The 17896-nt window shown below is 32.0% G+C and overlaps 2 protein-coding genes across 16 annotated transcripts; both read right to left on the reverse strand.

Moving 5' to 3' along the window:
* Positions 1–3236: 3236 nt before the first annotated feature.
* LOC111465143 lies at positions 3237–6612 on the reverse strand. 14 transcript variants are annotated; one of them, XR_002714142.1, is made up of 6 exons: positions 6336–6612; positions 5540–6040; positions 4726–4837; positions 4514–4584; positions 3944–3990; positions 3237–3824 (listed from the first exon to the last, which is right to left on the reverse strand). XR_002714142.1 is itself a non-coding variant. In XM_023109456.1 (2 exons), exons 1-2 carry the CDS (start codon positions 6600–6602, stop codon positions 4743–4745), a joined length of 354 nt encoding a protein of 117 aa, XP_022965224.1. In that variant the 5' UTR covers positions 6603–6610; the 3' UTR covers positions 4465–4742. The 14 variants fall into 14 exon arrangements, 2 of the variants coding, with proteins under 2 accessions (XP_022965224.1, XP_022965225.1); XR_002714143.1 differs by having other exon boundaries at positions 4514–4837; positions 5540–5810; positions 5939–6023; positions 6336–6611; XR_002714141.1 differs by having other exon boundaries at positions 4514–4837; positions 5540–5810; positions 5939–6040; positions 6336–6611.
* Positions 6613–7453: 841 nt separating this feature from the next.
* On the reverse strand, positions 7454–10872 carry LOC111465115 (calcineurin B-like protein 1). Of its 2 annotated transcripts, none has more exons than XM_023109414.1 (9): positions 10601–10872; positions 10006–10115; positions 9849–9931; positions 9671–9730; positions 8821–8929; positions 8684–8736; positions 8289–8369; positions 7834–7946; positions 7454–7742 (listed from the first exon to the last, which is right to left on the reverse strand). In XM_023109414.1, the coding sequence occupies exons 2-9, from the start codon at positions 10082–10084 to the stop codon at positions 7679–7681; spliced, it is 642 nt and encodes a 213-aa protein (XP_022965182.1). In that variant the 5' UTR covers positions 10085–10115; positions 10601–10872; the 3' UTR covers positions 7454–7678. The 2 variants fall into 2 exon arrangements, with proteins under 2 accessions (XP_022965182.1, XP_022965181.1); XM_023109413.1 differs by having other exon boundaries at positions 10006–10120; positions 10601–10871.
* Positions 10873–17896: the final 7024 nt, after the last annotated feature.

The following is a 17896-nucleotide window of genomic DNA, read 5'->3' on the forward strand; positions in this document are numbered from 1 at the left end:
GAATTAATTTTATTTTTTATAATAATAAATATTATTGACGAAAAATATTTTAATTTTAATAATTTCTCGTGGAAGAAACTAAATTGAGAATTTAAAAAATATACCATTCTTTTATTTTTATTTAATTTCATAATCCAAATTTAAGCTATATAATTATTTTATTTTTATTATTTATTTCCAACACCTCTTAAATAATATTTTTTTAAAAACATAAGGTTTAAAAATAAATAAATAGATATTTTACAAATTTACACTTTACATTTATAATAAATAATTGGAACAACTCAAATCAATCTAATAAAAAAAATTATAGTTGGTGTGAATGTTTGATTAATCCACCACACCTAAATGATGTGAAAGTTATCTTATTTATAATCAAATAAATTACAACGATATGGAAATAGTAATAAATGGAAAGATACCTATGATAATAAGGCAAATATTAGATATTTGTCTTATAATAAAATATCAAATATAATATATATGGTAAACTATAATTTATTACTAAATATCTTTAACAGTTGGGTTCATTATTTAACGAGAGTTGTTTGAGTTGAAACTTTTGTTGGGTTTAAAAAATGTCCAAACTCGATCCAGCCCAATTCACGAATGTCACTACTCAGTATGAAGTGAGGAAATTGAATCCTAAACCCGAACATCGATAGTTTAACTGGTAGAGTTGTGCTCACATTGGCGTATAGAAGACATCTATTATCATCCCGAACGTGATAGTTTCATCTTCCAAATGTTATATTTTAAAAAACAAAACCTATATTTAAATACTTTTAATTAAATTGGTAATAATACTAAATTTGTTAGGTTTTATACGTCCCTTTATATGGAAAGATGGAAAAAGATTGATTTAGCTTTATAATAAGATTGAGATAACTTTATTATTATTATTATTATTTTCTCTTTTTCCTTTTTCTTTTTCTTTTTTTATATTTTAATAAAAAGGCTTATAAAGATATTTAAAAATAAAATAAAAAAAAGAAATTGAAAGCCTAATTCTTATCCAATTTTGTTCCATACTATTGTCCTTGTCATCTCCACTTCTTTCTCCTTATCTTATTATCCAATCATTTAATTTTATTATTTTTATTAAAATTAATTAATTTTTTTTTTTATTTAGTTCTTCTAGTTCTATTATTGAGAATATTCTAGTTCATCAGTCTAATTTATTTGTTTTTTTTTATTATTATTTTGATTTGACACATTACATTATAATATCAATAATAATTAATGTTGATGAATTGCTTAAACATTAATTTTTTTGATTGGATTCAATTATTGAATTGACTTTTATATATATATATATATATATATATATATATATAAATGAGTTTATAATACTTTCTGATACTCGAGAAAAGAAAGTGTCATATCCCGCATTGGTTGGGAGGATAACAAAACACCCTTTGTGAGGATTTGGGAACCTTTCCCCAGCACACGCGTTTTAAACCCTTGAGGAGAAGCGTGAGAGGAAAAGCCCAAAGAGAACAATATCTGTCAGTGGTGGACTTGGGCTTTTACAAAAAGGGTACATGGATGAATGGAAACTACATTTGAAGAATAGACGAAACGAAAAGTAACGTGATTATTTTAGAGATCTCATATCCCTTGGAAAGAGGAACGAAACATTCCTTGTAAGGGTGTGGAAATCTTTCCCTACCTGACGCGTTTTAAAACGTTTTATGTGATGTCTCACATTGGTTGGGGAGGAGAACAAAACACCATTTATAAGGGTGTGGAAACCTTCCCGTAAGTCTTGAGGGGAAGCACGAAAGGGAAAGCCAAAAGAGGACAATATCTGCTAGCGATGAACCTGGGCCGTTACAAATGGTATCAAAGCCAGACACCGGACGATGTGCCAGCCTTCTCGCTGTTCCCCGAAGGGGGTAGACACGAGGCAATGTGCCAGTAAGAACGCTGGGCCCCGAAGGGGGGTGGATTGTGATGTCTCACACTGGTAGGGGAGGAGAATAAAACACCATTTATAAGAGAGTGGAAACATTCCCTTAGCTAACACGTTTAAAGCCTTAAGGGGACGCCCGAAAGGGAAAACCCAAGGAGGACAATATCTGCTAGTCTTTGACATTCCTCGAGACATGACAACTTTGTCTCCCAAAAAACCAACGACAGTCTTTTTAGCATGTTTTGTCTCTACTTACGTGTTTCGTAGGATTGCTCCAAACTAGACATGTTTAGCTACTGAAAAAGACCGTGCATATTGTTGGTATAAACAATATCTTCCCGTTCTTTTGAGCCTTTCTTCATTCCTCGAGCATCCACTAATAAATCTTAATCTTATCGACAAAACCAAAGCTCCCTAAAGTCAAATTTGGAGTGATTTTGTTACATTTACATCAAAAATAGTGAGAATTCATTAATTTATGGTTGTACAACATTGCTTCAATTTTACACTTCTTTTTTTCTTGGTATGCCGACTTAGCTTTTATCATATATTTGCATATCTTTTATTATGCCTTTCGGATTATGAGTCATTTCTTTGAGAGTGCACATGATTTCAAATCATTTTTCTTTTGGACAAAACTAGATTAAGGAAATTTGAACACCCTAAATCGAGCGGGTTTGGTGAGAGAGTCAAGTGATAACTAAGTTTATCCTACGGGAACACGTGTCAAATAGGTTAGAAATTTCGTGTTTCAAGTGGAAATGATTAAGGTGTTCAAAAAATTAGATGGTCTAAAAAACTCGATCGACCCAATCCAATTCGTACCGTTTGAGTTGGGTTTTGAGCTTACTTGAAATGGGTTGGATTTGGTTGGATTCAAATAAATGAAAACTTTATTAATTGGGTTTGATTCATGTATATTTATATATATATATTATTAAGCACTTAGATATTCTTCTTCCTCTCGTGCCACATAATCGCATTACCAACATGGATCATTTTAGCATGTTTTATTTTCACTCGCATATTTAAAAAAAAAAAAAAAAAAAAATAGGAAGACACTGAACATATGATCACAATGAGCTAAGCGTGCTTAATTTTGAAGTTTTTATGATTGAGCAATAAAAAAAAGTACTCCGAGTTGGATTAGGTAGTAACTTCGATTCTTCTGAGTCTTACTCAATATTACTTTCATTTGCATATATTTTTTTTTTTTTTTTTTGTTCATTCTTTGTACTTTTCTTTTACTCGAACATCACAATTATTAAGTAATATGTGACCAACTTTTGTATCAATAATAAAATGCGAGAGAGCTAACAACTTTGTTGTTTAATACAATGGAGACCAAATCATGGTTAATAATAGGATAACGAGCGTTGAAAAACAAGATGTTTATAGTTGCCACTAGTGGTCTCTTTCCAAAGGATAGACCTTAACCTTTGTGAGTAAGTCAAAAAGGGACTCTAGCATCTAGGGAGGTCAGAAAGTGTGGCTTGAACGACAAATATGGTCCGTTTGTTAGATAGAAGGGTTGGGTCATCTTCTAACTTGGTATTATGACCCAATGCTCTCTCTCTCAAAAGAATGAACTACAAAAAAAAGAATTTATTCATTCTCCCCTTTTGTAGGATAAAAAAGGAGTGTATGTCATCTATAAATGGGAGACGGGTAATATTCGATCCCTAGGATCTAAGTTCAAGACCTTTCATGGAGCTTTGGGTAATATTCGGTCCCTAGGATCTAACTTCAAGACCTTTCATGGAGCTTTGAGTAATATTCGGTCCCGAGGATCTAACTTCAAAAGACCTTTCATGAAGCTTTGGGTAATATTCAGTCCCGAATATTCAGTCCCGAGGATCTAACTTCAAGACCTTTCATAGAGCTTTGTGACTTTTCATCCGCTTGTCTTCTGCATATTTAGAAAGAATCACGTGATAATTTTTCTCACTACTTTGATGTGATTTTTGAAGAAGAAGAATAAATTTATTTAGCTGATTTCAAATGGAATAAAAAATTAGAGATGTCTACAAGTCGGGACGAAGACAAAGATAAGGAAGCCTTCGCTATCTTTATCCCTGCAAAATTTAGATTGAATACACGTTAATTTGCGAGAATCAAATCTCACAGCAAATAATTTTTTTTTTTTTTTGTTTATTATTCTTTTATAAAAATAGTTATTTTAAAGTTTTCATTTTTTTCAATATAATTTTTATTGAAAAAATTCAAATAAATCAATATATTTCATATTCAAACGGCCCGAAAAGTAATTTTTAAAAATTCAAATGTTAATATTACATAATAGTCTTTAACCATTAAAAAAAAAAAAATCTAATGCATAAAAAAAAGTTTCTCATTCCCTTCCTCATTCTCGTCTAAACAGGAAATTCCCTTGCCCCTTCTAGTCCCACAAGTAAAATGAACATCTCTAGTAAAAATAGCTTAATAGCTTAACAAGTTAAGGCACATTTTTTTTCGACTTCGAAATCAGATGTACGTACAAATCTCCATACTTCTACCGCTCAATATTCACACATTCAGAAACTAAGTTGAAAAACGGAAAAATATTCATCAGACAGAAAGAACATGAGTAGAACTTACAAGGTTTCAGTTGAGGCAGATGCCAATACCAGGAACCCAATTTCCTATCCATTTGAGTAACTTCTTTTCTTCTGTGAGAAACAAAAGCTTAAGGAACTGCAAAAAGCTAATACCAAACTCATGGAGTGTGGCACACAATTATATCCCCATACTCATCGAAGAATCTACCCTTGCCATTAAAAGTTAGCACAGAGATCATTTTTTAATCTTACCAGGATTACGACATCGTTCAGCCGAGTCTTTTAATTGCATTCATCATCTCATCATGGATCATCATCAGCTTGTTCGCACTTGCATCATCTCGTTTCTTTCCAGTTTCGTGATCTGAATAAGAGCTGAGAGTTTGAAATAAGAATAAAACAAAAGGTAGCATGTGGTGAAAAAACATTAAGCAATTGAAAGAATCATCTTATTATGCTAACAAAATTTCCCAATATTTAGTATTTGGCATCATAGATGAGAACCATTAATAGAAACTAGAAAGTGTATTACTCAGCTTGTCTTTGTCTTCCCCGTGAGGGTGAGGCCGGACCTATAAATTCTATTTTTGTAATTGTCCCCACTGCTAGAAAATATTGTTTTCTTTAAGTTTTCCCTCAAGGTTTTTAAGACGTGTCTGCTAGGGAGAGGTTTACACACCCTTATAAAGAATGTTTTGTTTCCCTCTCCAACTGATATGGGATCTCACAATCCACCCTTCTTGGCAGGGTAGCGTGCCAGCGAAGACGTTGAGCCCTGAAGAGGGTGAACACCGGACGATGTGCCAGCAAGGACGTTGGGCGCCGAAGGGAGGTAGATTGTGAGATCACACATCAATTGGAGAGAAGAACGAGCGCTAGCGAGGACACTAGACCTCGAAGAGGGGTGGATTGTGAGATCTCACATCAGTGGAAGAGGAGGACAAAGGTCTTTGTAAGGGTGTAAAAACCTCTCCCTAGCAGACCCACCCTAGACAGCTTGACTATTTTATTGTCTGTTCATCCATGGCCCTGGTTACCAACAAATGAAAGAGTCAAATATCATTACCTATCAATGGTATGAGCTCCATTAGCTAGCTTATTTATCTCGGCTTGTTACGTATCGTCGTCAGCTTCACTGTTTTTAAAACGTCTCTACTAGGGAGAGGTTTCCACACCCTTATAAGGAATTCATCGTTCTTCTCTCCAACCGATGCGGGATCTCACACCTACGTTGCTCTACTCTGATCTTAGCAACCAACATTGCTTCCTCTGATCTCCTCATCAGAGCCTCAGACCATCGCTCCCCGTGGTCCTGCCATTCCTCTCCCACTTGGATCCTGAAACTTCCCCAAGTATTCATGATGAAAAATGGCTCTCTCCCCCTCATTGCATATCCGAGAAGTACATGCCATCACATATCAGTTTATTCAGATATGCAAATATCCTATTCTTCACAATAACTGACCTAAAGTGTAGTTCATCTAATGTGCCCAATTCATCTCATAATCATCCTTCAGAGCACCAAACTCATGGAGCTCAATGGATATCAACTGTGATCCATAACGCTCTACATCAATCAAAGTTGGAAGAGCAACAAACATAAAAATATTTAAATGAACAGAACAAGGCAGCATCCAAGGATAAAAATCAAAATAATTACCAAAAAAAAAAAAACTCATGGAATGTATGGAAGTAGCGTTTATAAACTTAATTTCCAAAAGCTAAATGATTATGAAACAGAACAATAGGGCACAGCATTCAGATAATTTCCATTAAATCTCCTCACCATATTAAAACCACTCATTCAAATCTCTCAAAATTTATCCTTCAAATTCGATCAATCAAGCTAAGGGCGCTTTTACCTTTGGGGGAAATCCATACCAGAAGTTGCAAAAATCCAGAGTTATAGAGAGGCCAAGAAACACGGCGACATCGCGAGAAAGAAGGTCAAGCAGAATGGCCTTGCGTTGAGACGGATTCGTGGCAGTAAAGATTCTACCTGGCAACGAAAGCCTTTCCGACAAGCAATCCATGGCTTCGCAATTCAATCCCTCAGCCGCTTTCTCCGTCGTCTCCATCGTTGCCGTTTCCATCCTCTTTCCTCGCCGCCGTGAAAATGTAGAGCACATTCAATGCTCCGATTATTGTTACTCTTTTGAGCGGTGAAATTATTATTATTATTATTATTAAATTATTCTCGCTTGTACAATTTTATTAAATAATTTATTGTTGCTAAAATTTAAAGCAAAAAATTAAATAAAATTTAATTGGTTAAAATTATTTTAATAATTTAATAAACTAACAAAGTTAACTAATTTAATAAAATGGTTAGAAATAATGGCCGAACCACAGACATAATATATTATATAAAGCTTCCTGTTGGATGATAAAAGTAAAAGTCCCACATCGCTAATTAAAGAATGATCATGTGTTTATAAGTGAGGAATACTAACTCCATTGGGGTGATTGGAGTGAGGCATTTTGGAAAACCCAAAGCAAAGTCATGAGAGGAATACTAACTCCACTAACTCCATTGGGGTGAGGCCTTTTGAAAAGCTCAAAGCAAAGTCATGAGAGCTTATGCTCAAAGTGGACAATATCATACCATTGTAGAGAGTCGTGTTCGTCTAACACTTCCAACCATTTTACAATATATGAACTATTCCTATAGTTGGCTCAAGGTGATGAGTGATGGACTAAAAGATATATCTTCAAAAAAAAAAAAAAAAAAACATAATCGTGTGTTGAATATATATATTACAACTAAGATTGCTCTTTTGTGCTAGACATAGAGATATCCATTTTACTCATTTCAAACGGAGAGAGGATTCGCCGTTAGAGTGGAGAACAATTTTCCCCATCAGATAAATGAAATAGGCTGCCCCGTCCTCATTTCACTTAATATAAATTATATTTTCAATACATATATACAAAGTAGCGAGATCGAAATGAGATTTTTTTTTTTTTTTTTTTTTTTTGGGTACAAACTTCATAGCCAAATGAAAAGCCACAAAAATTCTCAATGAAGATTTACAATTCAATAGTGCAAAGAGACCAATATTGGTCAAACTACACTTATGTGGTGAACGGGAAGGGAAGAGCAAAAACTCATTTTTCCTTTTTACTTTTCCTCTTCTTTTCCTTCCTTCAAAACGCCCATTTCTTCCCAAGAACACAATGGCTTCTTCATATGGCTATCTCTCTCTCATGTGGCTATCTCATCCACCTCAGAATTGAACACAAAACTTGGGAAGGTGGTGGTTATGTCTCTGCCCAAACCAAAGCCAAAACACAAGCCGCGGTGGTCAAGAACTTGAAAGCTACTATCTATTTATTCATGTTCATATGCTTATTCCTTACCTCAAGTATGGAAGGGTCATCACTTTCAACAATGATGGATTCTTAGAAACAAAATTTTTCCATTCAATCTTGTCTATCTTCCCATCTTGGTTCACATCAGCCTCCAAGAAAGTCTATCCACATATATCGAAAACAAAAACAAAAAGATATTCCATGAGATTTAAAGGTGACTGCGACACGATACTCGGTATCGTGTTCTTGATTGTCACTCTACTGGCTTGAAACCAATTCTAAAACATGGTGCGGTGTGATTTGAAAATAGAAACATCGTAGGGGTGTAGTTTGCAATTATTATTCCTCACAATGATAAGTTGTGAAGAGCATTAGAACCAGTCAAAACTATTTCAGATCATTCCCTAACTCTATTTTTCTTTCACAGATTGACCCCACAATTGTTTGATAATATGTTTCAAGTCCCTGAAAACTAGTAATCCAAAGGTTTTAAGGTAGCTCACCTTATCAAGTATTATCTCTATTGTTTCATCAGCTAACTTCATCTCAGATTCACAGAGAAGAGCAATTAGCATTTGCTTCACCTACCACAGTCAATAAATCAGAAAGCTCTTAGCAGCCAACAGATGAAACTAAATGAATGGGAAGAACAGTGGAACACGCCCTGAACGAGCATGACCGTGACACCACACACATATCTTTATTTTTTGGATGATTCGAACCTATGACCGTCAATGGTATATATCTTAACTAGTTGAGTTATTTTCAAGTGACTTTAAAACATTGAAAACGTTTTCTATCCTTGAACGGATCTAATTCAAATGGAGGACAATTTGTCTATGTTTTTAGTGTTACTTGCAATATTGATGTGATTCGAGCTGAACCATTGAAAACATACCTCTTGTCGCTCGATGAATCCGGTGTTATCCAAATCGTAAAGCTTAAACGAAACTGTAAATTAAATAAACAACAAGCATCAGCCACATGTAAATCAATAAAAGAAATCATGTATTATGTCATATGCTGCACACTTACACTCAATCTTGACTTCCTGAGGAGCATTAGGATGAAAGACATTTAATGATCTTACAAAGTCACCAAAATCAATGAACCCTTTCTGCTGAACATCAAATAGATCAAAGAGCTGCAAGCAAAAAGGATCCAACCTTAAAATATGCTAATAAGACAGGTTGATTTAAACAAATGGGAATGTATATCAATAACATGGAACCATAAGTCATCACTACCAAAAATTGTGAGATCTCACATCGGTTAGAATGGGGAACAAAACATTCGTTATAAGAGTGTGAAAACTTCTCCCTAGCAAATGAGTTTTAAAACCTTAAGGGGAAGCCTGGAAGAGAAAGTCCAAAGAAAACAATATCTGCTAGCAGTGAACTTGGGCTGTTACAAATGGTATCAGAGCTAGATACCAGACGTCGGGCAGTGTGCCAGCGAGGACGCTGGGCCCCAAGGGGGTGGATTGTGAGATCCCACATCAATTAGAGTAGGGAACAAAACATTTCTTATAAAGGTGTGGAAACATCCCTAGCAGAGTGGGCTGTCACAAATGGTATCGAAGCCAGACACTGGGGGGTGTACCAGCAAGGACGATGGACCCCCAAGGGGATGGATTGTGAGATCCCACATTGGTTAGAGTGGGGAACGAAACATTCGTTATAAGGGTGTGGAAACCTCTCCCTAGCAGACACGTTTTAAAACCTTGATGGGAAGCCTAGAAGGGAAAGTTCAAAGAGGACAACATTCGCTAGTGGAGGTTTGGGCTGTTACAAAAATATTACTAGAAACCGTATTGCAATGTTCAAATTTAATCCAATGGAGATGACTAGCTGACACTTTTGAACGGTGATTTCGAGAGTTTTACCCGATTCGCAAACAGATTTTCCTTCTTTCTGTTCTTGAAAATGGCCAACTGAAATTCTTCCTGCATAACAATTACCCAAACAATGTGCATTCAAATACCTTTCATGATTGAAATGTACGAAAAACACACACCAAGTAACGGATAACCCCGTTCGGTTCGTCGTGACAGAAACAAATACCTTGTTTATCAAACCATCATCTATGACAGAACTGCTAATGCTCTTATACAGCTCAAACAATGCTTCAACTTCACTAACACTAACTGTTGAATCAAGAAGCATTATGAATAATATATGAGAGTCAAAACTCAGAGACCATAAACAAAGCACAACTTACACGCAGTTTGTGAAGCAAGGTATATAGGATCTTCATATCCAGGAAATTGTTTGCTTCCTTTAGACTGAATACAACCCATTCACAAAAGCAATGGCAGAGCAGCTCCTTGGCTTCACTACAATATTTTATCAAAACCATCTTAACCTTCACTACAAATACAGACCCAGATACAAGAACAACACGCAAATCCATGAGCAAATCAGCATAAAAGAAAGTCAAAAAGAACAACATAATGAACAGCAATAGCAAATTGTTTGATTTCAATTCTCAGAGCTAGGAAATGACTTGATTTCTTAACAAAAACAGAGTTTAAACTAAAGGTTCTATGAATAATTCCACCAAAAGCTATCCAAATCTCAATAACCAATAGGATGTGCATGAAAGATAATCAAAACCAGTAAGAGATCCATAGTACGCTACATGCATTCCATTCCATGAAAATCAGAAAATCATGTCAAACCCGATAAAGAAACCAAATCGAATCATCAAAAAACCAAAAATTCCATCAAATTTTATATCTCTCCCATCAAAAACACACCAATCCACGTAGAAAAACCCACAAAACAAGAACAACCCAGAAGAAAATACAACTTACCGGCAAAGTATTGACCGAAAATCCCAAAAAACTCGAGAAAATCAATACGTAGCGATCGAATCGAGATTTAGAGATTATGAGAGGGTTTTAGATATCGATGAAAGGGCGGAAAATTGGAGGAAGAACAACAAACTTGGCTACGAATTTGCCGTCGATTTTTCCAACGGAGCAAATGGAAGTGGCATTTGGATTAAAGTGAGTGGAAGATAGAGCGCCAAATCAAAAACACGATTATAAAGAGAATTGAAAGAACAGTGGGAGAGGAAGAAAGTGGAAATCATGAGCGAGTTAAAAAGGAAACTGAAAGGGACCCCATGGCCCGTGACCGTGGCCTTCGCCGAATATTCCTTTCTTCACTCTTAATTATGTGATTAAGCTAATTATTTTAATTAATTATGCTTGAAAATTAACGTTAATAATGCACAATTTAATACATTATATACCCATCTTTACCATATATATATTAATTTTTTAAAAAAACTTTTGTTCCCATTTTGCCCTCCATTTGTTTCTATAATTCCTCCTTTGCCCTTTATTTTTCATTAATAAAATATGTTAATGATTGCATAACATTTTACATCTCAATTTTATTTTCAAAATGTTTTTAATTTTTTTAATAAAACAATTACGGACTCGATCTTTTATATAATAATTAATATCTAATTCAATATTACATAATATTTTGGTATTTTCCAATCATTTAAATTTGGTCTTAATATTTTTAATAAATCTTTAAAATAATTTTTAAATTTTGTATAAAAACCCGATGGAATCGAACCCAACGTACAAGGACAAAAATGGAATTTTTTAACTTTATGTTAAAATTTTTAATTTAGTTCGGTATATTTTAATATTTTTCGACTTTATCCATTATTTTTTCATATTTTTAATTATTCGTTAACCAATTCTAACATTTACTAACAAAAAAAAAAAAAAGTACAATAATAAATGATAAATTAAAGAGAATAAATGGTGGATTTAAGAAAAACTACCCAAAATTACCAAACCATGGACCAAATTTTGTGGGCGTCCGGCGCTTAATTAAGTTATGAAGCCAGGGTTAATAAGTCGGTAGAGATAATAAGTCGATGTTCTAGGTATCAAGTCGGGTGAAGTTTTACCTTCTATATTTTGTTTTTTTTTTTTAATATTAATCTCTTAACTATATATACGGTTTGAGTTTTGAGTACTCTAAACAGTTCACCTATAGCATGCTAATCTTGAGCACGTGACAATCAAATCACGTGTGTGCTCGACTAAAAGATGAGCGGTTCAAATCTCTTTATCTCACTTATTATTTATTTTGTGGTTGTGGATTTCAGCTCAACAATATGTGAGCGGAGCGATTCAAACCAATGATCCTACGTTCGTGTGATTGTCGATGAATATTTATAACATGAAGGTTCGTTGATAACTATTTCATTTTTAAAAATTGTGTCATACCTTCTTAAATAAATCAAAGAAACCAATAAATAAATAATAAACTATATTTAAATAAATAAATAATTGTGTATTTCTTGTATCTTAAGTTTAAAGAATTTATAGCTCTCACCAACTTTTTTTTCCTTTTTCAAAATATGTAATTTATTTCTCAAAATAATTTTGGTATAAATTAGGTAATTTTTTTTAAATGTTATTTATTTATTTTTATTTTTTTTAAGAAAATGTCAAACGACGACCATAATTTTTTTAATTCTAGAATATGAAACGGATATTGTGAGATAAACATCTAACTTTAAGAGCATATATCAAATGACTTCCCTCATTCGGGACACAGATTAACTATTTATCTTTGGTCATCCTCGTTAACCTAATTTAAAAAATGCATTAATTATAAAAATAAAAACCCAGATGGAGATTGCAAATTAGGATGGGTTACCATTCCGACTTTGACTTTATAGATTATTTTTAGGTAACGTATATGATCCGAGATTCATTTCTCATAATTCTTGAAGGTGAATTATTCGTCAACCGAATAAAATTGAATCCCGAAAAATGTTTGACCAAGACAAAATGCTCAATATCTTGACTAAAAATAATATAAATATATTAAAATTTATGTTTTTTTTGGGTAAAACTATAGAAAAAGTCTTATGTCATTTTAATTGATATATTATAGTATTTAATTTTGGACTTATATTATTAATTTTAATTGATTTGGTTCGGTTTGGTTCAATTATGATTGATTTAGGATTTTGTTCGGTCAGAATTTAATTTTATCAATTCTAGTAAAAAAAAATATAATTTATTATTACGAGTTTAGAAGAAAAATAATGAGGTCATAATTTAATTTTTGAAAAAATGCTTAGGTGTCTCATCAAGCACGTTTTAAATGTGTTACGTGCTTAGGTAATTTTCTACCAAAATAACCGGGAGTTATCAAAGTCATCCTACCATATGACCTTATTATTATTATTTGGTTTCTTATAAGGAATCAGCGCTATTTTAAGTTATTATAGACAGTCCATAAAAACACTATATAGGGTGAGTAGTTAATATCTGTGTATCGATTGAGATTGAGCTAGATGATCTTGATCTAGGGGTAAGTCACGAGCAAGTGACTCCACTTTAAAAATAAATCTACTCTTATAAGCCCAACGTCCTTACTGGCACACCGCCTAGTGTTTGACTTTGATACCATTTGTAACCGTCTAAGGCTACTACTAATATTGTCTGCTTTGACTTGTTACGTATCTTCATTAGCCTCACAATTTTAAGTCATGTCTGCTATAAGGAGAGATTTCTACACTCTTATGAGAAATATTTCATTTCTCTCTCCAATCGATGTGGGATCTCATAATAAAATCGATCACATAATTTTTATTTATTTTTTGTTATATTTTTGTATGCATATCTTATCCCAATATAGAAGTGTGATATCCCACATTCGTTGGAGAGGAGAACAAAATACGGTTTATAAGGGTGTGGAAACTTTTTCCTATCATATGCGTTTTAAAGTCGGGAAGTGCTAATAAGAACGCTGAGCTCCAAAATGAGGTAGACACGAGACGGTGTACTAGTAAAGATGTTGGGCCTCAAAGAAGGTAGACACGAGGTAGTGTACCATTAAGGAAGCTGAGTCGTCTTTTAAAATATGTTTGACTTTTTTTAATTAAAAAGAGTCTTGTTTTTAAGTAACGGATCCGTACTTTTAAGACTCGGAGTTATAAATTGAAATTAATATCATATTTTAATGATTAAAAAAATTCTAAAATACAAACAAATTTAAGTTGAAAACATTTTTTTTAATAAAAAAATAAAATAAATAAAATAAAATGAAATTTATTGGTAGAACTAATAATGGGGTTTGGAATATTGTCCAACATTTCACATGCCCTTGCTTGTCCATGTGTGTGGTTGGACCTTATGCCATTTTATATTATCTTGGTCACAATTCACCAAAAAATAAATATAATAATGATAATAATAATAATAAAATTAATGGCGCGGGACTTAGATTTCAATTTAGTCCCTATACTTTTAAATTATTCATTTTTATCTCTGTATTTTTTAAAAATGGTCATTTAAGCAGATATTTCAATGATATTCTTAAAATTTAAAAAAAATAATAATTTTAAATGGAAATTCAAAAATACCCTTAAACTTTTAATAATATTTTATAAATTATCTCTCTCCTTAATATTATTTTTTTAAAAAAATTCATTAATATTTTAAAACAAAATATTAACTTTAAAAAAAATTAAAAAATTTTAAGACTATTTTTCAATTTTTTTATAATTAAAAAATAATATTATTAAAACTTTATATATTTTTAGAAAAGTATAGTGAATAAAGAAATAAAGAAATATTATTTTCCATTAAGATTTGTCACATCAATAGATCCCTTTCATTATCAAAAATCTTATCCTATTTTCAATATTTAAAAAATTTATTTACATAGTTGTTTATTTTATTTTATTTCCCTAAAAAAGTCCTCCTTTATATGTATTATTTAACAATAAATTTTAATATTGACCTTCAACATTTCTTTGAAAAAATTCATATTACATTGACTTTTTAAATTATATTTAATTGGATGAATATAATCGAAACAGATTCTAAATAAATTATGAAAATTCAAATTCATCTTAAAATTAAAAAATTAAAAAATATATGTAATTTATTTGAAATTTTGTCTCTATAATTTTTTTTATTATTATTAATTTGGTTTATAACCATCGTCCCGAGAAGCTACCTCTCTTGAAGGTACATCACATAACATCACAAGAAACCTCATTTTCCCGTTCTTTAACTTTTTATTATCGAAAATACATGAATCATTGTAGTGTGGAGAATAGAACCGTCGCTTTTGAACTATAATAATGCATATGAATCTCGAAGGAAAACCACTAAAAATTTTAATGTCTCAAATGTGAAGTAAGAAAAACGGAGATATAGAACCTAAAAAAGCTTAGAGACGAATGAAAAAAGACGTATAGCTACTCAGATTTGAACAATCGAGACAAAAAAAAAAGGAAACGAGAAAATTCTTGTTATTTGTGGGACCCACTTCATAATAAACACAGATTTTATACGACAATCATAGGAATAATCGAGAAGGAAAATTATTCTCATTCTCGATCTCACACCCATTTATTCTAAATCGAGACTCAATCGGATTGTTTGACCAATTCAAATCCTCTGTATAAAGGAATGAAACATTTTTTTGTGTGGAAACCTCTTCTTAGTAGATGCGTTTTAAAATCGTGAAGCTGACGGCGATACGTAACAGGAAACTTCTTCTTAGTAGATGCGTTTTAAAATCGTGAGGCTGACGGCGATACATAACAGGTCAAAACGGACAATATCTATTGGTATGAAAAAAAAAAAAATTTGAAATTATAAAGGAATAGAAATAGAAACGTTCAAAAACATTATCCATAAGAAATGAAGAAATAACGGCTATTCCTTCATCGAGGGGACAAGATCATTAAAGACCACAAACAAAGTGCGGACGTGTTGCCGTTACTCAATTATTGGATTATTTTAATTTTATTTTTTTTAAATTTTAATTGGAAAGTTGACCGTTTTAATCCAACATTAATTATTAATTACGGAAATTGATGGACAAAACATTTTATGACCGACCACCGAAAGCCATAACTCCTTACGTTTAAGGTAATTAATCCAATGAATAAAATAAATTTTTGTTTGGTATATTTGTATGTAATTATTTTTATATAACAATAATTAAATATTCACTAAATATTACACTTTTTCTTTTCTTACGTATTTTCTAATTATAATTAAATTAAATTAAGAGAGAGGAATGAAACATTTTTTATACGGGTGTGGAACCCTCTCTTTAGTAGACACACTTCAAAATCGTGAGACTGACGGTAATATGTAGTAGGTTAGGGGCTTGAACCATTACAAATGGTATCAGAGCTAGATACTGAGCGGTGTGCGGGCGAAAATACTGGCTCCCAAGTGGATGGATTGTGAGATCCCATATTGGTTGGAGAAGAAAACAGAATATTCCTTACAACTATGTAGATATCTTTTTTTAGTAGACGCATTTTAGAATCACAAGGCTGACAATAATATGGGCTAAAGTAGACAATATTTGCTAGCGATGGACTTGAGCGTGCAATATATTTAGGCCCGTTGGGCCTGCCATTTGAGCTTTGATGGGCTTGTAACCCATCAAATGGACTAAAAGTAATAGATCCAATTATTATTATTATTTTTAATCAACGGATTAAAAAGGAAAATTTTAATTGTAAATATAATAATCCATTTTTTTTTAGGTAAAGAGATATTTTATTTTGATAATTAAACACAAAAACAAATATTATTATATAAATTATTTTAAAAACGTGTTACTGGATAGTCAAAAAATCACTAGACCTCTAAAAATATAGATGTATAGAGTCATAGTCCTGTTTATTCAAGAAGTGTTGCTCGTGATTACATTTATACGCCATTTTTTCATTTTGTAAATTAATTTATTTTTCTAGTTGTTAACGACGTCTAACAACCTTAGATTAACATGTTTGGTTTAAATAATGTATTATTCCAACAATATCCATTTGTGTTTCGATAATATATATTAAATTAATATAATTTAATTTTAAAATATAAAAAATAATTTTATTTTTCAATTTTCAATTAAAAAATAGTAACCGATATCGAGTTTATAAGAATGAATTGATCGCTACTATTGGAATGTTATTTATTATTATAATGATTATTTTATTTTTTATTTGGATAATATTGTTTTATGCAAATTGATGTGATTGTTTGTTTGGAGGTAAGATGGGATCCACGAGACTTGAGGCGCGTGGGTCATAGAAGAGTAAGAATACGTGGCGTCCAGCTGTTGGATTAGTAACTCAACTACCAGTCGTTACATCGGTTCATTGAACACTTTTATCCATATCTGTCCCACACGTGCACCGTGGCGCGTGATCATAGGCATTAAAGGACAATCAAAATCAGTTTAAATTAATAAAAATATATAAATTTTGTATTTGAATATTAAAGTTTTAAAATTTTCAATAATATTCTTATATTTTTTTTTTTTTTTTTAAAATATATATATAATACACTTCCGGATAGTTCTTAGGTATCTACGGTAAGGTAAGTCTTTCTTCGTTTGAACCTTGGGCGCATAATGTATTGAGAGGCTCATTCTTTCCGTTCGGCTGAAAATGATCATAGTCTAGCGTTCTTACTCGGACTCGGGCTGTTACCATCAATACTTGAAAAATTAATATAAACATTCACTACAATAATTTCCTTATTCTCAAGCTTTCAAGCTCGACACTCTGAATAAAAGTTTCTGATTTTCAAAATTGAAAAGAAAAATTTGGTAGAATTTATTCTAAATCCTCTAATAAGGGTGCACGAGAAATCCTTTGAACAAACCCAAAATTATAGAGCTCACGTCCCAATCTAACTCAACTCTCTATTTTTTAATTGGGTTAGATGGTCAATTATCCTTTTTTTAATTATTTTAAATAAATTATACTTATTCACAATACATACATTAATCACAAAAATCTCATAAAACTCTAAATATCAAATATTCACAAGTCACAATGCATCACTAACATCGATTATAAACATTAAATATTCTTAATAATCATAATAACATTTACAAGGGTAAAAGTGGAATATATTACTATATTTGGGTTGGTCGGGTCAGTTAAAAAAAATGTCAATCCATAAACTAACCCGAATTTTTTATTTTCAAGAATTCAACTCAACCAAAATCGAAAAAACTAAATACTTTAATGATTAGAATATCAAATCAAAGTCGTACATAGAGAAAAAAAAAAAAAAAAAAAAAAA

The sequence above is a fragment of the Cucurbita maxima genome, unplaced genomic scaffold (genome assembly GCF_002738345.1).
Source record: "Cucurbita maxima cultivar Rimu unplaced genomic scaffold, Cmax_1.0 Cma_Scf00028, whole genome shotgun sequence".
Lineage (NCBI taxonomy): Eukaryota > Viridiplantae > Streptophyta > Magnoliopsida > Cucurbitales > Cucurbitaceae > Cucurbita > Cucurbita maxima.